Source organism: Urocitellus parryii, chromosome X, assembly GCF_045843805.1.
Source record: "Urocitellus parryii isolate mUroPar1 chromosome X, mUroPar1.hap1, whole genome shotgun sequence".
Classification (NCBI taxonomy): domain Eukaryota; kingdom Metazoa; phylum Chordata; class Mammalia; order Rodentia; family Sciuridae; genus Urocitellus; species Urocitellus parryii.
In genome coordinates, this window is record NC_135547.1 from 105,648,047 (window position 1) to 105,672,392 (window position 24,346).

A 24,346-nucleotide genomic window follows, 5' to 3' on the forward strand; every position below is an offset into this window, starting at 1 on the left:
AGATAATGGACGTTTTTTCTTGTATTTGTTGATTGATTGTATATCCTCTTCTGAGAAGTGTCTGTTCAGGTCCTTGACCCATTTATTGACTGGGTTATTTGTTTTTTGGTGCTTAGCATGTTGAGTTCTTTATATACTCTAGAGATTAGTGCTCTATCTGATGTGTGAGGGGTAAAAATTTGCTCCCAGGATGTAGGCTCCCTGTTCACCTCACAGATTATTTCCTCTGCTGAGAAAAAAACTTTTTAGTATGAATCCATCCCATTTGTTGAGTCTTGGTTTTAACTCTTGTGCTGTAGGAATCTTATTAAGGAAGTTGGGGTCTAATCCCACATGATAGAGATTAGGGCCTACTTTTTCTTCTATTAGACGCAGAGTCTCTGGTTTAATTCCTAGGTCCTTGATCCATTTTGAGTTAACTTTTGTTCATGGTGAGAGATAGGGATTCAATTTCATTTTGTTACATATGGATTTCCAGTTTTCCCAGCATCATTTGTTGAAGATGCTGTCTTTTCTCCAGTACGTGCTTTTGGCATCTTTGTCTAATATAAGATAGTTGTAATGTTGTGGGTTAGTCTCTGTGTCCTCTATTCTGTACCATTGGTCTACCAACCTGTTTTGGTGCCAGTACCATGCTGTTTTTGTTACTATTGCTCTATAGTATAGTTTAAGGTCTGGTATAGCTATACCACCTGTTTCACTCTTCCTGCTTAGAATTGCCTTAGCTATTCTGGGTCTCTTATTTTTCCAGATGAATTTCATAATTGATTTTCTATTTTTACGAAGAATGCCATTGGGATTTTGATCAGGATTGCATTGAACTTGTATAGTGCTTTTGGTAGTATGGTCATTTTAGTACTATTAATTCTGCCTATCCATGAGCAAAGTAGATCTTTCCATCTTCTAAGGTCGTCTTCGATTTCTCTCTTTAGGGTTCTATAGTTTTCATTGTATAGATCTTTCACCTCTTTTGTTAAGTTGATTCCCAAGTATCTTTTTTTTTTTTTAAGATATTGTGAATGGTTGTGGAGAAACATACATGGCTTAAAATGTACGATTTTAACCATTTTGAAGTATGCAGTTGTATTAAATACATCCACATCAAAAAAAAAAGATATTGTGAATGGGGTAGTTTTCCTCATTTCCTTTTCAGAGGATTTGTCACTGATGTATAGAAATGCCTTTGATTTATGGGTGTTGATTTTATATCCTGCTACTTTTCTGAATTCATTTACTAGTTCTAGAAGTTCTGTTGGAGTTTTTTGGGTCTTCTAGGTATAGAATCATATCAGCAAATAGTGCTAGTTTAAGTTCTTGTTTTACTATAGTTATTCCTTTAATTACTTTCACCTGTCTATTACTCTGACCAGTGTTTCAAGAACTATGTTGAATAGAAGTGGTGAGAGAAGGCATCCCTGTCTTGTTCCAGATTTTAAAGGGAATGCCTTCAATTTTTCTCCATTTAGAATGATGTTGGCCTGAGGCTTAGCATAGATAGCCTTTACAATGTTGAGGTAAGTTCCTGTTATCCCTAGTTTTTCTAGTGTTTTGAACATAAAGGCGTGCTGTATTTTGTCAAATGCTTTCTCTGTGTCTATCCAGATGATCATATGGTTCTTATCCTTAAGTCTATTGATGTGATGAATTACATTAATTGATTTCCATATGTTGAACCAACCTTATATCCCTGCCTGGGATGAATCCCACTTGATCATGGTGCATGATCTTTTTGGTACATTTTTGTATTCGATTTGCCAAAATTTTATTGAAGATTTTTGCATCTATGTTCATAGGAGATATTGATCTGAAGTTTTCTTTCTTTGAAGTGTCTTTGGTTATGGAATTAGGGTGATATTGGCCTCATAGAATGAATTTGAAAGTACTCCCTCTTTTTCTATTTCCTGAAATAGATTGAAGATTATTGGCAATAGTTCTTCTTTAAAGGTCTTGTAAAACTCAGCTGTATATCTGTCTGGTCCTGGTTTTTTCTTGGTTGTTAATCTTTTGATGGCTTCTTCTATTTCCTCACATGATATTGGTCTGTTTAAGTTGTGTATATCCCCCTGACTCAATCTGCGCAGGTCATAGGATTTCAGAAATTTATCGATGCCTTCACTATCTTCTATTTTATTACAGTATAAGGTTTCAAAATAATTTCTAATTATCTTCTGTATTTCTGTAGTATCTGCTGTGATATTGCCTTTTTCATTGTGTATGCTAGTAATTTGGGTTCTCTCCCTCCTCCTCTTCATTAGCATGGCTAAATGTCAATCTTATTTATTTTTTCAAAGAACCAACTTTTAGTTTTGTCAATTTTTTCAATTGTTTCTTTTGTTTCGATTTCATTGATTTCAGCTCTGATTTTAAGTATTTCTTGCCTTATACTGCTTTTGCTGCTGATTTTTTCTTCTTTTTCTAGGGCTTTGAGGTATAGTGTGAGGTAATTTATTTGTTGACTTTTTCTTTTTTTAAGGAATGAACTCCATGCAATGAATTTTCCTCTTAGTAGTGCTTTCATAGTGTCCCAGAGATTTGGATATGTTGTGTCTGTGTACTCATTTACCTCTAAGAATTTTTTAATCTTCTCCTCCTTGTCTTCTATAACCCATTGTTCATTCAGTAGCATATTGTTCAATCACCATGTGATGCAGGAATTTTTCTTCTTTATTTTATCATTGATTTCCAATTTCATTCCATTATGATTGGATAAAATGCATAGTAGTATGTCCTTTGTATGTGCTAAGAGTTGCCCTGTGGCATAGAATATGGTCTATTTTTGATAAGGATCCATGTGCTGCTGAGAAGAAAGTGTGTCTGCTTGATGCTGGTTGATATATTCTATATATATCAATTAAGTCTAAGATATTAATTGTGTTATTGAGCTATGTAGTTTCTTTATTCAACTTTTGTTTGGAAGATCTGTCCAGTGGTGTGAGAGGTGTGTTAAAGTCACAAAACATTATTGTGTTGTGGTCAATTTGACTCTTGAACTTGAGAAGAGTTTGTTTGATGAACATAGCTGCACCATTGTTTGGGGCATATATATTTATGATTGTTATGTCTTGTTGGTGTATGGTTCCCTTGAGCAGTATGTAATGTCCATCTTTATCCCTTTTTATTAACTTTGGCTTGGAATCTACTTAATTTGATATGAGTATGGAGACCCCTGCTTGCTTCCAAAGACCATTTGAGTGTTATAATTTTTCCTAACCTTTCACCTTCAGTCTGTATATGTCTTTTCCTATCAAATGAGTCTCCTGTAGGCAGTATATTGTTGGATATTTTTTAAATCCAGTATGCTAACCTATGTCTTTTGATTGGTGAGTTTAAGCCATTAACATTTAGAGTTACTATTGAGACATGGTTTGTATTTCCAGCCATATTTTTTTAATTTTTGTTATTTAACTCTACTTGGTTTTCCTCTTTGATTAGTTTTTCTTTTAGTGTACTACCTTCCTCTACTGGTTTTCATTGTTATTCTTCTTTTCCTCTTCATGAAATGTTTTGCCAAGGATGTTTTTTAGTGCCAGTTTTCTAGCTGTAATTTCTTTTAACTTTTGTTTATCATGGAGGGTTTTATTTCATCTTCAAATCTGAAGCTTAATTTTGCTGGATACAAGATTCTTGGTTGGAACCCATTATCTTTCAGTGTTTGAAATATGTTGTTACAGGATCTTCTAGCTTTCAGGGTCTGTTTTGAAAAATCAGCCATTATCCTAATTGGTTTACCCCTATATATAATCTGATTCCTTTCTCTGTGGCGTTTAAAATTCTCTCCTATTCTATATGTTGGACATTTTTATTATAAGGTGTCTTGGTGTGGATCTTTTGTAATTTTGCACATTCATTGTCCTGTAGGCTTTTTGGATTTAGATTTCCATTTCATTCTTCATGTCTGGAAAGTTTTCTGATATTATTTCATTGAACAGATGGCTCATTCCTTTGGTTTATACCTCTATACCTCCCTCTATCAAAGTAACTCTTAAATTTGGTCTCTTTGTGTTATCCCATAATTCTTGGACATTCTGCTCATGTTTCTTACCTTTCTCACTGTGTTGTCAAATTCTTTTCAAGATGATATACCTTGTCCTCGTTTTCTGAAGTCTTACCTTCTAAGTGGTCTACCCTGCTGGTGATGTTCTCATTTTTAATTTAGTTTACTATTTCTTTCATTTCCAGGATTTCTGTTTGTTTGTTCATTTTTAATAACCTCTAACTCCCTGTAGAGGTGATCTTTTGCTTCTTGGATTTATTTATGTAATTCATTGTCAAAGTGATCTTTTATTGTCTGTATTTGTTGTATAATGTCTTCCTTGAGACTCCAAAATATCTGATTCACATGTATCCTGAAATGTTTATCTGTCATTTTTTTCTGCAGTAGATTCTAATTCTTCTAATGATGTGTTGTCTTGCATTGTTTGTGGTACTTTCTTTCCTTGTCTTTTCATGTTGTTTCTTTACAGCTCTGTGAGACTGTTGTGTTATTGTTTTTACCCTATAGATTTGTAGCTCTTGTATAGTTCCAAGATCTCTCCTTTGTTGCTAAGAACAATGTTAATAGTTCCCAGTATCAACAATACATCATCTATGAGCAATTTTTTGTTATGAAGGCATTTATAATTAGTCTCTATGTCTAGAAGCATTGGATTCAATTTTTATTTAAAATATAGTCAGTAGTTTCATAAAAGGTGTACAGTTTCTGGTGGTGTATAGAGAACTGGGGTAGGGCGTAGGATGTTTTGTTAAGGGGGAAAGATGTGATGGTATGGGGTTAATGTATCTTAGCTACTTTGGAGGAGAACTCTAATAATGGGGGTTAGTAGCAGGAGAATAGACAGGAGGTATTTATGGTAGAAAAATATGTGGGAGGACAATAGGATTCATAAAAACAAATACATAAATGTGTTTAGTAAATTACACGCAGTAGAAATAGTAAAGATTAGGAGGTTCAAAGAGGAAGAGAGGGAGGAAGAAAAATAAAAAGGAAAGAAAAAAAAGAAAAAAAGAGATAAAGAAAAGAAAAAGAGGGCAGGGGTGTGGCTCAAGGGGTAGCATGCTCGCCTGGCACGTGTGGCCTGGGTTCGATGTTCGATCCTCAGCACCACATACAAAACAAAGATGTTGTGTCTGCCGAAAACTAAAAAAATAAACATTTAAAAATTCTCTCTTTCTCTCTCTTTAAAAAAAAAGAAAAGAAAAAAAATGCCCTCTTAGAATTCTGTTTTCTTCTCTTCCAGTAGGTGGAGTTGTCTATTCCAGCTTGTGACTCTGCCCTCAGGGTGGTGGAAGTAACCAGTGTGAGAAGGCTCTCCCTCTCCTGCCTGAAGCCTCCCTGATCTTGGTCTCTCTGGGTTGCTCCCGGTTTTTAGCCCCCTCCCCTCTCTTGCTTATCAGGTCTCAATTGCAGGATCTCTTGCTCACAGCCCTTGGTTCACCCAGGTGGGCAACACCCTGGTTGCTCTGCGTTCCTGATTGAGCGCTGTTTGGTGTTGGATAGTCACTGAGTTATCACAGCTGGGGAGAGGGGGAGCTGGAAACCAGCAACCTGTTCAGTTGTACTCCCCTCTGATAGCCACACCTACCAAAAGCTGGCAAGAAGGTTTTGAGTTATTACAGCTGGGGAGAGGGGGGGTTGGGAACCATATACCTTTTCAGTTGCCTATTCATGCTGTTAGCCACACCCACCAAAAGTTGAAGAGATACATTTTCCAAGATGGACACCGACTGTTTCCCTCGCAGGGGTGTCTGGTGAGGTGGAGGGAGCTGGACTGTCCCTGTGCTGTGTCCAGAACTCGGTCCAGTGTTCTGCACTGAAGTGGATCATAGCCTGGCGTACTGCATCTTTGTAGAAGTGCTGACCAGGCATTTCTGCTTAGCTGCCAAAGAGCCACAGGAGTGCTCAATCTCAGTCTGCAGAGGGCTCCTGGCACCTGGATTCCCACTGGCAAAGAGCGATTCTGCTTTCTGTGTGTTTTGCACTGTGCTTGTGTCTCTGGTGGATTTTGCAAAAATCTGCTATTTGGGGTCCTGTCATATGCTCTGAGAAGCTGCAGTTTGTCAAGGCAAGCCCCTGTGGAGATGTCATCCAATCACTCTCTTGGAATCATGCACAGAGCAGCCAGAAACGGAATCTCCTCTACTCAGCCATCTTGGATCTGTCCTCCTGATTATTGATTTTAATTCTTGTGCTGTAAGAATCTTATTAAGGAAGTTGGGTCATAATCCCACATGATAGAGATTAGAGCCTCCTTTTTCTTCTATTAGACACAGGGTTTTTGGTTTAATTGTAGGTCATTGATCCACTTTGAGTTGAGTTTTGTGCATGGTGAGAGATAGGGGTTTAATTTCATTGTGTTGTAAAGGGATTTCCAGTTTTCCCAGCACCATTTGTTGAAGAGGCTATGTTTTTTTTCCAATGCATGTTTTTGATCCCTTTGTCTAATATAAGATTATCATATTTTTATGGGTTAGTCTATGTGTCCTCTATTCTGTACCATTGATCTACAATTTTGGTGCCAATAACATGCTATTTTTATTACTATCGCTTTGCAGTATAGTTTAAGGTCTGATAAAAGATGGAAAGATCTACCTTGCTCTTGGACAGGCAGAATTAATATTATCAAAATGACCATACTACCAAAAGCACTATACAGACTCAATGCAATTCCAATCAAAATCCCAAAGGCATTCTTTACAGAAATAGAAAAAACAGTATGAAATTCATCTGGAAAAATAAGAAACACAGAATAGCTAAAGCAATCCTTGACATCTGATATTAAAGATGATTTTGCAATTTATAAATGGATACATCCATAAGGTAATTGGTTATAAGCTGTGGGGCTCAACAGAAATGCCTTATTTTGAAATAGATATTATCAGTCATTGATAAATAGATTATAGTACAAGTTATGAGCATAAATAAGATTGCTGGTGAGAGAGAATTACATGGTTATGTAGAAGATGATTGTTAATGTACTAGGTCTTGAACTCCACTACATTCTAACAAGATGGAGGAGGATCAGCAGCAAAGAAAAAATAATAATCAGCGATTATAGAAATAGAAGGCAAATTAGATTAGAGGAGTATCATGGAGGCAAATGAAGGAGAATTTCTAAAAGCAGTATTGTCAATAGTGTTAAATGTTATTAGGCAGCAAGAAAGTAAAACTCTGCATTGGCTTTAGTGACATGATCACTTTATCAAACAGTATTTTTGTTGAGAAACATTAGTGACTGGGTTAAAGAGTGACTAGGAAGTAGGAAACCTATTCAGTAAACTATATAACTGTTGTAAAATGTTTACCTTTATAAAACACAAGCAAAGAGAAACAGGAAATGTGAAGGTCAAGAGAAGCTTGATAAAAATAGAAGTCAATAAACTATGTTGAATTCCCATATAACAATGCATTTGTGATATGGATGGGATTGAATTTATAGTAGATAATAGAAAATTGATGGTCTTTGATGCTTGAGAAATAATAGAACAACATCCAAAATGCAAAGTAGTGGGATTTATTTATGGTAAAAGAATGGAAATTCACTCAAATGTAAGAGAAGGAAATGAAAAGAATGGCTTCACATGCAGGTAAGATGGAATTTTTAGATATAGCAAGTAGAAGAAATTCTTATATTTGTATTTTTCTCTGTAAGAGGGAAAACAAGGTCATTTACTTGGACACCTGAAGGAACAGGATGGGTCAGAGACTTGAGAGCTCTGGGAGAAAGTTTTAAATAGTTCCTGTGGTGAGTCCGAGTTCAAATTAAAAAATAAAATGTATGGTAGAATGCTGGATTCTTTTAAGGCTGTTGATCATTCCCTTAGTTTGAGGTTCCCTAAGAGTAGATCTGGAGACAAGTAACTAAGTGCAAGTAGTTTATTTGGACAGTGATCCCAGGAAGCAAATGAGAGAAGTGAGATAAAGAAAAGAATATAGACAATAAAATATGATACCTGAGTAGGAATCAGAGAAATGCTGGTGGTAAATGGGGCTCATTCTTGCCAGGAACCTCTGAGAGACAGAATACAGTATACTTCAAGATGGTCCAATTGAGTAATAAGGGGTTTGGGATACATAAACATCAACTCAAAGCTCTCACTGGTTAATACTTGTCAAATATTCTTGGTCTGTCCCATGAACTGTTCAGTAAAATCTACAGGCAAAGAGACACAAGGATTTTTATGCCGGGCCAAAGAAAAACAACAACAAAATCTAAAGTCAATAAATATTAACAATTCATGCACAAATGAAAAAGTGTTGACATTCAATTACATGAGGTTTAGAGGAATTCAGATCCCTATTCTCTCAATATCTAGTTGGGACTCTTTGGTAAATAACAAATCAGTAAATATTTATTACTAGGAAGTAGGCTCTCTTTTTGTTGGAGGACATAGAGGTGAGCTAGATGATCTAAGTTCCTATCCCATGATGCCAAAAGTCCAAGGTCAATTAACTTAAATTCTCTTGAGTCTCCCTTTCCTTATATAAGGAAGGGTAATTGGGCAGGGTAATTGGTAATGTATAACTATAGCTTTTTGTAAGAATATAAGATGTGTATATTTGTAAGGGTTTCTGTTTTATAAAGTTCCATATGAGTTTAATTTTAAAACAATAGCCTGAAAGTAAGTAAAACATTCTAAAAGATTCATACTAGTTAAAACCTTGAAATACTGGTTTAAAAAATCAGTTCATGGGCCTGAGGCTATAGCTCTGTGGCAAAGCACTTGCTCAGCATGTGAAAGACACCGGGTTCTATCCTCAGCACCACATAAAAATAAATAAAGGCATGCTGTCCATCTACAACTACAATAAAAAAAAGAAATATGACTCTCAAATATAAAAACATTAGTCCATATGTTTGTGATAGCTAATATAATTGCGTGTGATGGAACTAGCTTAATAATGTTTTATGAAAAATTCCAAAAAGTTTTAGGTCAAATTCACCTCAAGGTGTGTTGAAAATCTAATATTGACATGAAAACATTAAAATAATAGACTATCATAAAAGTATTGTAAGAAGATAGTTGTCTCTTTTTCCTTGATTATACTGTACACTGCTCATGTGTTTTCTTTAGGTGCCAAATTATAGGGAACCTAAGATATGGACAAACCATGGAAAATACACTGAAATAATTAGGAATAGGCAGGATAACCTTCAGATGTCTTTTGGTGCATTTAAATTGTTTATTTCAAATATTTGAAGACAGGAATAAAGAAGTAATAACATGGTGATTAAAATACCTTACTTTGTATCTTAAATTTTATATTTTCCTTGTGCTCTAAAAAGGTCCTCTAAAAATTGTTCTTTTTTTCCCTAAGAATGTCTATTTGGTTTGTTTGGTTTGCTATGCTCAATAAGTTGTTGGATTAGATGATCTCTAAATTCCCTTGTCATGGATCCTTCATTGATTTTGATAAAATCTAGGAGCTCTTTCTGAAGAAAAACACATATACCTTCAGAATTTCCAGTGATTCATTAATTCATTCATCACTCCTGCAACTCATCTATGACTACCCTAAAATCTATGCTTTTTTGAAGTTTTAAATTTTCTTTTGTTAAACCTACTTTCAATTTTTAGATTAAAATAATATATATTAATGATATAAAACATGTTTTAATATATGTATGTGTTATGGATGGCTAAACCATGCTAATGTACCCACTATATCATATTTTATCATTTTTTTCTAGTGAGCATGTTTCAAATCTATTAACTTAATGATTTTCAGATGGAGAATATTGCTAAAAACTACAGTTGCCATTTTGTGCAGTAGATCTCCTGGACTTATTCCTTCTAACTGTATATTTTCATACTTTGATTAACATCTTCCTTACTATGCCCTCCTTCTTCCAACCTCTGGTAACCAGCATTGTACTCTCTGCTTCTATGAGTTTGAGTATTTTAGAGATCTCATAATTAGTGAGATCATATATTATTAATCTTTTTGGATCTGGCTTATTTCACTTAGTATAATGCCATCCAGTTTCATCCATATTGTCACAGATGATAGAAACTCCTTTTATAAAGCTGAATAGTATTTCATTTTGTGCGTGTGTGTGTGTGTGTGTGTTTATTACATTTTCTTTATCCTTTGATCCATTAATGGACACTTGAGATTCTTCCATACCTTATCTAATCTAGATCTGAATTTAAAAAAAAGTTCCAAATAACATGGTAATTGATCAGATATTTCTTGCAGCAAAATACCCTACACCAAAACTTAGTAGCCTAACACAGTAGTTGTTTATCATTTCTCATATCTCTACAATGTGGGAAGTGTCCTTTGGGCACTGATTTAGCTATAATGCAGTGTCTGCTAGAACATCCATTATGCAATATTCAGCTATTATTCAAAGGGTCAGAAGGTCAGAGAAGGCCTTATTCATACGATTGTTTCTTTATGTTCTTCCATGTATCCTGTCCACATGAATACATTAAACTTCCTTAAAGCATGGTCACCTCAGAATCATTGGACTTCTTATATTAATTACATTTGCGTTCAACAAGTGTGTATTTTAAGAGGACTACAGTATGCAAGTGTTTATCAAGCCCTTACTGGGACTATCTTACTAATATCCTATTTTCCATAACAAGTCACATGATCAAACCCAGAGACAATATGTTTAGAGAGTATCAGGACAAGGATATCAAAAGTATGGTTCAATGGCTACCACCAACCAGAATTTCAGTTTCTTATAAATACTTCTCAAAAACAAAGAAACTCATCTTGGGAAGTAGTAATTTTGCAAATAGTACAAACATTCAAGCAGAGCCTGGGTAATAGCTTATAGGAGATACTGTAGAGGTGATTGCTGCATTGAGGGGAATAAAATGACCTCCATGATCATAAGACTGTACATCAAAGCCGACTTCAAATTTGAGCCTGCCTAACTAGGGAAAGAGTGGGGCTATTAACAGTAATAAAGACATCAGGAGGGAGTCTCAGATTGGGAGGAAAATGATAAATGTGAATAAATTGCTTTTCTTTCCATATAGAAGAAAGAGATAATGACTTTTATTCTTTGCTGTCTTAGGTTGGATGTCGATATTACTGAACTTCACAGTTGGATTACTCGCTCAGAAGCTGTATTGCAGAGTCCTGAATTTGCAATCTATCGGAAGGAAGGCAACTTCTCAGACCTTAAAGAAAAAGTTAATGTAGGTTCTGCATTAAGTTTTAACATTTTTTTTCTATTTTGTGCTACTTGTAAACTCTCTGCCTTTTTAATTCTCTGATTTTTATTAGAGGTGGTGCGATTAAAAAAATCTGATACCATGCTATTTAATATATGTTTAAAATTTATTTTAGATGTCAAGCAAAATCAAATTTTAGCTTAGGATAATCTTTTCCAGATTCTGCTGTGACAAGAAGTGTTTTTTATATATTAGAAGATGAACTTCTGTTGATTTCCCATCATATATTTTTATGTTAGCTCAAGTCTAGCTAGGCTTTAGGAACTTTGCAGAACAGAACAGAATAGAATGAAATAGAGTTGAACATAATACACTCTTAGAAATTCTATGGCTGAGGCAGGAGCATCACGAGTTAAAAGCCAGCCTCAGCAATTTAGCAATGCCCTAAACAACACAATGAGACCTTGTCTCTAAATAAAAATATTAAAAAAGGGATGGGGATATGGCTCAGTGTTTTAGTGCCCCTGGGCTCAATCCCCAGGAACCACCCCCCCCCCAAATAGTTATTCTTTATAGTCAATAATATATGTCATAAATTATAACAGGTTTATAGTTCATATATATATTTACCTTAATTAAAATATGTCTATCTTCCTTCAGTATTTACTTATGATGAAAGATGGCTTGCTTGTTTTTAATTCCTTTCCAAGACATTATAATTTTAACCTTCACAATAGGAAATTTTATTAACTTAATAATAGCTGTTTCATCTTCAGGGAAGTTATCAGGCTTTTATTTTTCAACTTCAACAATTATAAAACATTCATTTTAATTTACAATTGACAGCAGTTTTGAAAGAATTTCTACAAGGCTGAGTAAATAAAGGGGATAGGGCAAAAATATGAATGTTAAATAATTTTAGTTATATAAATGTCACATGTAAGTGTACACGTTAGTTCTGCTTTAGTTTTCTAGCATTTAATTCATGAACTACAATAGCTATTATATTATCAAATACAAAACTACCTCAGATATAAGCTTATATTTGTTGTGGGATTGGAAATTTTGAAGAAAAACAACTGCAAAGAGCTTCTGGAAGAAAACAATGCATTTTTAGACTGCTTGAGGAAAGACAATAATTTGTCAAATATTCTTAGAATTGGCTCTTTATATTTACAAATTGGAAAGTTATGTTAAATTTCTTATTGGCTTTATAAAATATGCTGCTATTAGCATTTTAATAAACTGGTATAAATTGTTTCAAGAAACGGGAAATATAATTACATTAGTTTCAAAATTAAATGAATAGAAGATAATAGTATAATTATTTATTATAGAATTATAGTAGTATTTGCCTTAATGTGAAATTAGCAGAATGTCTTTTTGTAATGTGTAATTTTTTAAAAGCATATTCTTTGTTATGATATTTGAAAGAAAGTCCAAGTAGAAAAACTACCTAGAAAAGATACACTCTAACTTTCAAAGCTCATGTGATATATTTAACCACTAAAAGTATGAATCACATTGGGTATTTCATTAGCTAATTAAAATACTTTATCTGATTTATATAGTTTTCTGTTTGTCATCCTATTTCTGTATCTTAAAGCAACTTTGATCAAGCAAGAAAATTGAGTTCCTGCATTTCAGGAATATAAATTCAAAAATTTTCTGTTATCATATGGTTACCTAGAAGCAATTTACATTTAATAGATTGTGTCAACATGACAAACTAAAAGTGCTAAAAAATGTGCAATATTGTATAAGTGGTTTTCTGATGCCTAGCAAGTCACCTTTATCAACTTGAACTCTCATTTTCTGAAATAACAACATCATTCTTAATTGTCTACTAAAATAGAATGTGAAATGATTTACCTAGACATTTCCTTCAGGCTAAGTATAATGTATATGTGTTAAAAGTCCTTGAGAGAAACACATAGTAATGATGATGGATATGCAGTTCAGATGTACATTAATTTTATTAACTTCTTCACCTGTCAGTTTATGTAAGTTATTTTGAACTCATGGGAGGCCCATCTCATGAACTTGAATGGTATTAATTTATTTTTAGGCATCCATTAACAATGGCTAAACATTATTAACTCTTTTATCTTTTACTTGATTGCTTCATTCATTTATACCTTTCTAGTGTTTTCCGTGAACAATAATATTCAAGGCCATTGCCAATACAATTTTGAGTATTTTCAGATATGAACCCTTTAAAGTAGAGCATAATTTCTCTATCTCTGTTGACTGTGTTTTATTAATATAAGTCAAAATATGTACTTACTTAAAAGTGGAGTCTTATGGGATCTTACTAATCAAAGTGTGTCCCCTGGATAATAAATATTAGCATTATCTGGTAGCTTGTGAGAAATATGGAATCACAGACCTAGTGAATCATAATCTGCTGTTGGAAAAGTTTCATACATGATTTTTATGGCCAGAAATATTTGAAAATCAATATTCTAGGACACAGTCTGGAGTATTACCAGAATTCTAGATGTTCTTTCATTCTGTGGATGTCAACATGATTCAGAATTTTTAATTGGACTAATTCTAGCTACTCATATTCTTTTAAAAAAATTTTTATTAGTTATTGACAGACCTTTATGTATTTATTTGTTTATACATAGTGCTGAGAATAGAACCCAGTGCCTCACCCATGCTAGGCAAGCACTCTACTACTGAGCCACAACCCTAGCCCCATAGCTACTCATACACTTGATGCGGGTACTTGGTAATATAAATTAGTAATAAAATAACAAAATAGCCTCTTCTGACCACAAGTCAATGTAGTAGATGTCTGAGAATCAGGAACTTATACAAGGTTCTTTTGAAAGTTTTCTAATCAAGCTATTATGGTCAAAAGGCCTTGGGCTCTTTCTAGGATCTGTGCTTTCTTATACTAATCCTAAATACAAGTTTTCACCAGGTTGCAATTGGAATCTTCAGGTCAGTTAAATCTACTTTGTCTCCTATGTCTATTATCTGTGTTTACCTCTCAGAATAGGTACCTCTGTTTATCTGTCCTCCCTTTGTCTTTATGCTCTTCCCCACTCCCTTTCCTCTGCCTCATTTCCTGTGCTTTGTGCCTTCCAATAGTCTCACTGTGAAGTCTTAAATCTGTTTTTTGAGACACGTCTTTCTGTTCTATAATAAGTTCATTCTGTTTATACATGGAGACTACTTTGACTCTGAAGAACAACACTGTACCCATCTCTCTCTTATATCCCTACTCCTTTTGAATTGTTTTCCTAACTTCACAGAGCCAATTCCAAAGATACTCTTGTCTATACATGTGTTTTTCCTTGCAATTTGTGTCTGGTGGCCATCAAGAGGCCCTATTAGCCACTTTAGCTTTAGTGAAATTCTTTCCTCCTTCAGTTTATGGCATACCATGTACTTACCACTGTATTCTGTTATTTTCTCATTGAAGACTTTGGTACTAAGATCAGAGTCCTTTCTGCCCAAGTTGTATATGTATTCTTAGTGATCTTAGTACCTCTCTGAGATGTCTGCTCTTTGTAAAACCTTCAATTTCCCTACGTTCTTAAATTACTCATGCAGTTGCATAATCCTACTATAGATGTTATTACCCGGAATTTCTCCTTTTCTTAAATACACACTTTAACATAATTATTGATAGTTTTGTACAAACTTTCCATGCATTCCTACTAATACTTCTCCTTATTTTTTCTCAATTATTTCAAATGTTAAGTATCTTCTATGCCTTTATCACCATTTGTAGTAGATGACTTTTCCTAATATTTTAGTCAAAATAATGTTTCTCAAATTATGTGTATTCATTTTTATGCTCATTGTATCTTTCCATCTGCTTTAACTTAGCTAGTTAAGCTAGTTCAGCTAGCTAATCTCTTTCTCTCTTTCTAATGTCATCACTGTCGTGTATTAAGCACCCCTCCTCTATTAATCTGGATATCCATATCTTCAGTCCCATTCTATTTTCTGAGACTTAATCATCAATCTTTAAATAGTTTTTTTTTAGTATTTGAGGAAAAATTTTCTCTCCTAGAAACATAAACTTTTATATGTTATTCAACTTTTCTATAGAAATAGACCCTATTAACTACTTTATTCTTCATGAAATTCTTTCCTTTCTTAGCTTATAGCATAGCACTAGGTACTTATTACCTTTTTTATATTTTGATCATTTGTTCCAGTTCATTTTTCTTTTAATAATGTTATTCTCCACAAAACTTCTCCTATTATTTTCCTCCAAATGTCACCATTTCTTCCCATTTAAGTAACATCTAACTTATATGGATAGATAGAAGTATGTAGATATCTAAATATATAATATTAGATCATATATTTCCTTTAAAGCCCACAGTGGGCCAATAAATGATTTACTATATGAAGGAATTATTTTTAAGCCTGCTGGAACATTTTAACACAAGCTTTGCTACCAATATGAAAGGTATAACAATTTCTGAATAAACATTTGAGTGAATAAATTATTTTTCTGTCAGAGGATAAAACTTCATTATAGAATGTTATGTGAATAGAAAATTAATTGCTTCTGAAGTCACTGTAGGACCATAGGGAATCTAGAACTTACTTTTCATATTATTAGAGAAGATGTCATTGAAAGGAGGAGGCTTTTAAGAGATGCCAATACAGAAAAAGCATGAAAGATCATAAAGGGTTTTTATAACCTTTTTTGAAGAAGTAATGAACTTTCTTTTTTGTAACTCTTAGAATTTCTTAACATTTTTATCTTTTCTTTTATATTATTATATAATACAATTTAATTTTAGTTTGTATGTCATTATGTATTCTAGAAGTAAAAATTTTGTGATTACTAAGAATTTTCTTGACCCCTTACTGTATTATTAAGAAACCATTCCCACTGTAATTATTTATGAGCACATTTTTAGCCCATATATTCTTCACTTGAAGTTGTGTATAGTAAATATTTTAGAATCTTAGTAGTTACTTCTAAATCTATGATCATATATTAATCAGATACTGATAAAGTATTAAATATTCTACATATTAATAAAATATTATCAAAACTGTTTTATTTTATTATATGAAAAGCTTTAAGAAATAGTAATTTTATGTATGTATGCCCAAACATTCACATATATGATAAATAGATACATAGAGGGAAGTGGACAAACACAAAAGCCCTTTTTTTATTTCCTGGAGAAAAATATTAGAAAAATATACTAATGCCAAGGGAAGATGTGTGTTAAAAAATAAGGTGACTTCATTGAGATAGTTGTAATTATCAATATTTAATGCCAAAATAAACATGGTACCTGGCAAAAAGAAAATTTGCAATTTTCATGAAAAACCTTTCTATGTAGTAGCAAGAATTGAAATCAGACTATAAATATTTGGAATAATTTTGAAGATGAAATACACAGAAAGTAGAGGCCATGGTTGAAAATTGTTCAGATGATTCTCTTGACCTTGAATACATGTAGAAAGCCAGATGCCATGGCACACACCTGTAATCCTAGTGGCTTGAGAGGCTGAGGCAGGGGAATTGTGAGTTCAAAGCCAGCCTCAGCAATTTAGCAAGACCCTAATCCTAAAAAGGTTTGGGGTTGTGGCTCAGTGGTTAAGTTCCCATAGGTACAATCCCTGGTACTGAAAAGAAAAGAAAAAACAAATGGAAAGCTTGTGTGTGTGTGTGTGCTCGCGCGTGTGTATGTGTGTGTATACGTATATATTCTTTATATAAAAATATGCATATGTGTGTGTTTGGTGGGTATATATACAGAGAAAAGGCATGATGGAATAGGAACATTGGGGTAAGACTTATTAAGTTTTGACTTACTGATTGTATATGCTACTTTTGTTTTCTATTGGATAATTTTTAAAATATTATCAGGACATAATCTGGAGATCAGGGTGATATGCCTAATTCCCAATCTGATTTGCAGTTTTTAGAAAACTTTCTTTTAATCCATTCTTACTTTACTGAGCTTGCAGCATTTCTCCCCATGGGCTGGTTCTATGATTGCTCTCTCTCTCTCTCTATATATATATATATATATCATTGCTAGAATTTGTTACCCATTTTCTCATGCATCCAGGAAAAGCAAATTGCATGTGGCAGCACTATGCTACAATAGACTTCATGTTCTGTATTGACTATGTATCAGGCTCTATTCTAGATATTGGAGAGAAAGTAGAGAAAGAAATAGTTGAGGATATCTGGCATTATATGGTTTATATTCCAGTAGAGAATATGTAAATAAAGCAAGATTAATATACAAAACATTTGGAATGTTAGTAATAAATGCCAAAGAGAAAAATACAGGAGAAAATAGGGCCAGGTGGCATGTATTCATATGTGTATATCAGTGTGTGTAGATAGAATGCACTCAAAATACTGAGAAAATATTATCTAAGTAAATATCAATGAGCAGTGACAAATTTACAGATAACCAAGGTAGGAACTTTTCATACATGAGGGAGAGTGTATAAAATATATATATATCTGTGTAGCACGAGCATGCCTCTGGTGTCGGAGAACAACAAAGTGTGAGGCTGGAGCATAATAACCAAGGTATTTGGTAGCAGAGGAAGAATTCAGAGAGTTTAAATAGATTAGGGTCAGGCAGAGCTATCATAAGGACCTGAACTTTTACTCAGCTGTAGAGTTAACCCTTTCATGACTGGCATTCTCTACTGCCTTGAGAATATGTCACTAAAGAGCAAAAGTAGAAGTTAGAAGACCATACAATAGTAAATTTTGAAGCATCCTAATCTTCCAGAGATGTTGGGATACTTTGACTGATACATTAATAGTCATAGTGATAACATCTCTTTCTGGATAGTTTGGAGATTGGAGACAACAGGATTTTTTTTGCAGTGCTAGGAATGGAACCTATGGTCTTGCACATTTGAGGCAAGGACTTTACCCCTGAGCTCCATCATCAACCCAAGCCAAGAGTATTTCTGATCCTTTTGTGAGGTTTGGAAGAAAGAGAGCATTCAAGAAAGATTCTAACTTCCTGAGCAGTGGTTTTTTTTTTTTTCTGCTTTTTATTTTGCCTGAACAAATGGATTGAGTCTCAGAATACTCCAAATTTCCAAATCTAGAATTTAGGGAGATGATTCAGAACCAATCAGGGAGAATGAATATAGGTGGCTTTTGAGGTTAGAGGAAAACTGTGTGCATGTGGTCCAACAAGCTAACTTAATAAATACTTTCAAGAAGAAAATGGAATTCTCTGAATCAAATTATGATAAGTAAGCTGAGGTCTGAGAATCAGCCATTGACTATAGTAACCTGGAAGTAAGCGTTGACTTTGATATAGTAATTTTGATGGGAATAAATAAGGGAATATGCAGGAGGACTAAATTACTTTGTTTTTGTGTTTGGTTTGCTTTGGTGTCAAACCAGTTTTTACTGTGCAACATAGATCGTTAGAAGGCCAATGTCTTCCCTGATGGCACATAATTCTTTAAAGGAAAGCATATATCCTTCTTTTTCCAACAATGTATTTCTCATCAGTCTTTGTTTTTGTTTGTTGTGTGATGTGACTCTACTTTTACATTTTCTGTATTTTAATGCATGTTTCTGTAAAAAAGGAGAGAAAGTAGAAACATTTGGAACTACTGATCTAAATTATTTTAAAACAGAATTCCATATATTTCATTTGAAGTCAAATACCTGTGTGGTTCTATCCCAAGAGAAAGCAGTTTCAGTGATGTTTATTTAATCAATTTTTTAACACTTAAAATGTGGTTATTTGGACACTTCTTACACATTTTTGTAAGTCAGGTGTTTTAATCAGATATTGATGTCAGAAGTTATTCCTGAAATTCTAAGATTATGAAGATGACTTTTAATGAGAACAAGTACATATTGTCATTTGTCTGATACTGTTTCAGTTTATGTCACAACATTTGTATCAGCTTAATAATTCCTAGTTTGACATTTTACTGTGAAAATTTTCTTTCTTTAAAAAATAAGTTATGTGAAGAGCCTTTTTTAGTCCCCTCAGAAGTTCTGGATGGTAGGTATTCTATTATTTTACACAGAAAACATTGTGGCGTGGCTGGGGATGTGGCTCAAGCGGTAGCGCGCTCTCCTGGCATGCGTGCGGCCCGGTTCGAGCCTCAGCACCACATACCAACAAAGATGTTGTGTCCGCCGAGAACTAGAAAATAAATATTAAAAATTCTCTCTCTCTCTCTCTCTCTCTCTCTCTCTCTCTCTCTCTCTCTCTTAAAGGAAAAAAAACATGTGGATCAGAAAGTTTGAATCACTTTGTTAAGGACAAACATCTAATAGATAGATGTAGACAGAACTTAATTCAAGTGAGGGAAAAAAACAGTTCTCCAAAACATTTCTTTTCATTACCTTTTTTACCAACTTCTTGCTACCCTATGATTGATTATTTTTAATTGACCATCTGCAACTGTATCTGAAATGAAATATTTGCTGGACTCTTAATTGCCATTGACCCTTTGCACTATTCAAGGCATATTTGTGACCATATTCTTCTTCATTTTCTAATACTCCTCTATGAAGGGATTCTCCTGTTGATAGATAACATAATGAGGATATCATCTGCACATAGATATTAAAAGTGCATTCCCTGCTTCTTTCCAGGGCCTTTGTCTCTATATATGCACCAGTGATGTGGTTTGCAAATAATATACATCTAATAATGCAGCCAGGTAATTGAAGTGTATAGGGCCTGGTAATCAGCCTGTGGACTGTCAGTGTCCATTATGAGTAGTCAGGCATTCCTTCTGTTATTTTGGGGTCCATGCTGAATTAATAATGCCTCAATTATTTCAATATTCCTAACTACCTTCAAACTAAAAACTCACCCTTGCTGAATTGTGTCCTGTTAGGCTCAAGTCTGTTTGATTTTCTTTTTTTTCCCAATGAAACATCCCTAGAAGCAATAGATTATGTTTGAAAGAAACCTGAATTTGAAATGGAGGAGCATGGTACTAATATTGGACCTAAAACTTTTCAATTGTGTGTCCTTTGATCTGTGATTCAATTTTTTTGATGCCCCATTTTTTCTTATATAATATTAGATAACATAATGCTGGCTCATTCTTCCTCACACTTATTATGACATGCATTTAAAATCATACCTATAAAAAAACAGTAAGAAATTTCATTTTAACATGATTATTCTGAAGTTTTCAAATTTTCTATAAGTTTCTTTGTGCCTCACTTTCTTCTTTTATGAAAATGGGAGAGTAATAGTAACAGATCCATAGATTGTTATTATATCATGGTGGTGGTTGTTATTGTTATTACATGTATTAGAATTACTAGACTAACGTGGTCAACAGAACAAGATATTTAAGCTCAAATATTATCCATGAGATATTCAAAGTTTGGCTGTTAGCATTACTATTTGGTTATCTCATCAGATGCTTAGAATAAAGAGAATATGATCATGGCATTTAAAAAGCCATTGTTAATTTATTGTCATTGTTTATGAAGACCAGATGGTGTTCTGAGTCTTCCCTTTATGTAATTTCATGTAAAACATAAGAAAACCCAAAACACATAAAATACAAACCATTCTGAGAAGAGAAACTCTAACTTGCAATTCAAAGAATACCAGCTGACTCCATTTTTTTTTTTTATTATTTGCCTTGTTCACTTATGGCATTAGTATTTTTTTTCTCACTGATTTATTTCCCAATGTAGTTAAAAGAAAGAATACCCACATCTTCTTGTTTTTAAGAGATGTAAATATTATAGATTTACTTAGAATATGCTCATTTTTCTCTAATAAACTGGTTTAAAGTTCTTGGGGAATTATATTTACCTTTTAACAGGGAATATGTTAAGTGTTAAAAAATGTGCCAATTCAATGCTAAGGACAGGGAAGTTAGAACTCAAAAGTTAAGGAATTGAGGAAATAGGAATTTTATATTCTTCTTTGGGCTTTAACTGGATGTTGTTTGTGGCTGCCTTATTTTCATGGAATTTTCAGTTCAACTAGCCAGTTGGAACCTACCATATCTGTCTGCATGTTTGTGGAAACAATTCAGTACTAACTTTCGAAAGTGAATTTCAAGACAATCCAGAATGTTAGCCTGTTGATTAGAATGAGATTGTGGGATCATAAAATCAAATACCAATGCAACCTGTGTACTTTGAAAGTTTCAAGCAGAATCCAAGATACTAAAATTTGCCTATCACCTTCAAAATTTGTTGACTTGTGAGGAAAAAAGTGTTTTCTTTTGCTATTATTCACAGTATAATATAAAATATGTATTTTTCAGTTGGGATGTCGTTATTAAAAATAAGGCTATCACATTATGTTTCATTTCATTCTTCAATTATTCTAAACTTTAATATTTTATACATCCTTTTATTTGCTTGGGAAAGAGGCTAGTCTAGATGAATGCTTATTTCTATGGAAGTATTTCTGATACTGCCATATTTTTGATATTTACATTCATAACTTTATATTTATTTGATTTCAAATGAAAGACACAAAATCTGCATTGTACAATTACAGTTAACTCTGGTCATGTGTAGATATTTAAATTTAAATTAATGAAATGACATTAGATAAAATTAAGTTAAAATGTAATTTCCTCTGTCATCCTGGCTGACTTTTAAGTGTTCAGTACCAACATGTAGCTATTGGCTTCCATACTGGACAAAACAAATATTGCACATTTCCTTCCTTGCATAAGTTTCTGTTCAACAATGCTGCAAGTGTGCATGTGTCTATTATACCCCCTCCCACATATACTCCAGTATTATACTGTGTAATATTTGTTTAAATGCCTGTAAGTACGAATATGATTTTGAAAAATAGTCCTTACTCAAACTCAAGTAAAATCAGTTTTATAACTATTATTTTATCACAGAGATTATTGTTCTTACTATATGCAGATTGCAATGTAGCTTTCTTTTCTGTTAGTGGTTATGATTTAAAACATATGACATATGTTATAGACACATCTTTTTATGAGTATAGTAGTGTAGAGTTCTGCATTTTGGTTTAAAAATTGAAATATTAGCTAAAGTCAATGGTATACAATACTACTTTTTAATAGATTTTTTTAATATTTATTTTTTAGGTGTAGATTGACATAACACAATGCCTTTATTTTTATGTGGTGCTGAGGATTGAACCCAGGTCCCACCTGTGCTAGGCGAGAGCTCTACTGCTGAGCCACAATCCCAGCCCCAATACTATTTTTTGTTGATTTAAATTTTGTAACTTTTGTTTAAAAGTTAACTGTGATTAGGAGGGATGAACAAAGGAATTTAGAAAGTTCTTTCAAACTGAACCCAATGTTCCTGGAAATTGGAGTATGTAGGCTATTTTACATAAAAATATTAGCCTAAGGTCTTGTATTTAAATCTATTTTTATGCTAAATTATTCATACTTATAGCACTTTATACTTTTTCTATATTAGTGGATTCTTAATTTGACTATTACTGAAAACAGAAATATATTTAGTATCAGTGATATATCTTTAAATGATTAATTTCATTTTAATTATCTAATATTTTGTCTTTCATTGTTATGATTTGCCCTTTTACTTCCTTCTTTTTAAGTAGTATAACATTATGATGTATCAGAAATAATTACAAAAATAAGTTTAGAAAATAGAAATCTTATTAAAAATAGCAATTCAGGATGAAAATGTCTTTTGCTTTTACTGCCATTTTGATGCTTTTGGTGACAAAGGAGTTGAGAAAAATATCTGTTGATTTCTGCAATAAGCTGACAGTGAAATATCTTATGGCTTGAAAGGGCAAATAGAAGTTATAATTACTGTGTAGATTCACAATCCTTGTATTGAAATACTCACCTTTGCTATCATGCTGCAGGCCATAGATCGAGAAAAAGCCGAGAAGTTCAGAAAACTGCAAGATGCCAGCAGATCAGCTCAGACCCTGGTGGAACAGATGGCGAATGGTAATTACATGGAGTTGATTTAGATAATCTTCTTAGGGATTTGATAAACACATAGGTTCATATTTATCAGCTGAATTATATTAGACAAGCACTACTTGAATACAAATTTAAATTAAAGGGAATTTGTTTTTTCATTCTTTCTTAATGCTAAGCAAATTATTAGGGTAAATTCAACTTGTGTCCATTGGTAGAAAATGTGATGTGGTAGAATATTTTAATGCAAATATGAATAATTTAAGAAGGTTTATAGAACTAATTGGTGAGGAAGGCAATTGTATATAATACGTTAAAGTGAGTATAATCTGATTGCAAGTAAGTTTTTCCAATACATTTTTCCAAAAAGACTAATATTATATGGAAGATTTTAAACTAATACCTGTTGTCTAGCTGTATATTTACATTTTCTATATTAAGCTTGTGTCTTTCTTCACTTAATAAACATCTCTTGGAGGAATCTCATTTTAACTAATTGTTTTATTTTTTATTTTTTGTATTTTTTAAAAAATAATTTGTTTTAATTAGTTATACATGACAATAGAATGTATTTTGACACATCATACATAAATGGAGCATAAACAACTTCTCATTCTTCTGGTTGTACATGATGTAGAATTACACAGGTCATGTAATCATATGTACACATGGGGTAAAAATGTACAACTAATTCTAATGTAGTACCCCCATACCCTCACTCCTCCCTTTACTTCCTGCTGTCTAATCCACAGTATCTCTATCCATGCCCCTTATTATGAATTAGGATCCGCATGTCAGAGAAAACATTGGGCCTTTGGTTCTTTGGGATTGACTTATTTCACCTAGTATAATTTTCTCCATTTCCATCCATTTATTGGCAAATGCCATAATTTCATTCTTCTTTAAGACTGAGTAATAGTCCATTGTGTGTGTGTGTGTGTGTGTGTGTGTGTGTGTGTATATATATATATACACACACATATATATATACATACATACATACATACATACATACATACTACAATATCTTTATCCATTCATCTGTTTTGAATGGCACCTAGGTTAGTTCCATAGTTTAGTTATTTTCGATTGAGCTGCTGTAAACATTGATATAAGTTAATTTTTAGTGAGATAAAAATACAATGTTAATATATTTCTTTTTATGAATGAAATAAAATTAATCTTTGCTAACACTAGATACCTCAAAGTTATCTGTGTAAAACATTATTGATATGAAATATGAACAAATTTTCAAAATTTCATTGCTATAGTATTATATTTATTTTCAGATAAAAGTAATTTTATGAAAATAATAAATGCCATTTTATTTTGT

The 24,346-nt window shown here is 33.1% G+C and overlaps 1 protein-coding gene across 3 annotated transcripts in view; it reads left to right on the top strand.

Annotated features, from left to right (window-relative positions):
* Nucleotides 1–24,346, top strand: part of Dmd (dystrophin) — a 2,014,880-nt gene that overhangs the window by 629,252 nt on the left and 1,361,282 nt on the right. For all 3 annotated transcript variants that reach the window (XM_077794046.1, XM_077794047.1, XM_077794048.1), the window contains 2 exons: nt 11,034–11,157; nt 22,953–23,040. In XM_077794046.1, the coding sequence (XP_077650172.1) occupies nt 11,034–11,157; nt 22,953–23,040 (212 nt within the window). The remainder of the gene's footprint in view (nt 1–11,033; nt 11,158–22,952; nt 23,041–24,346) is intronic.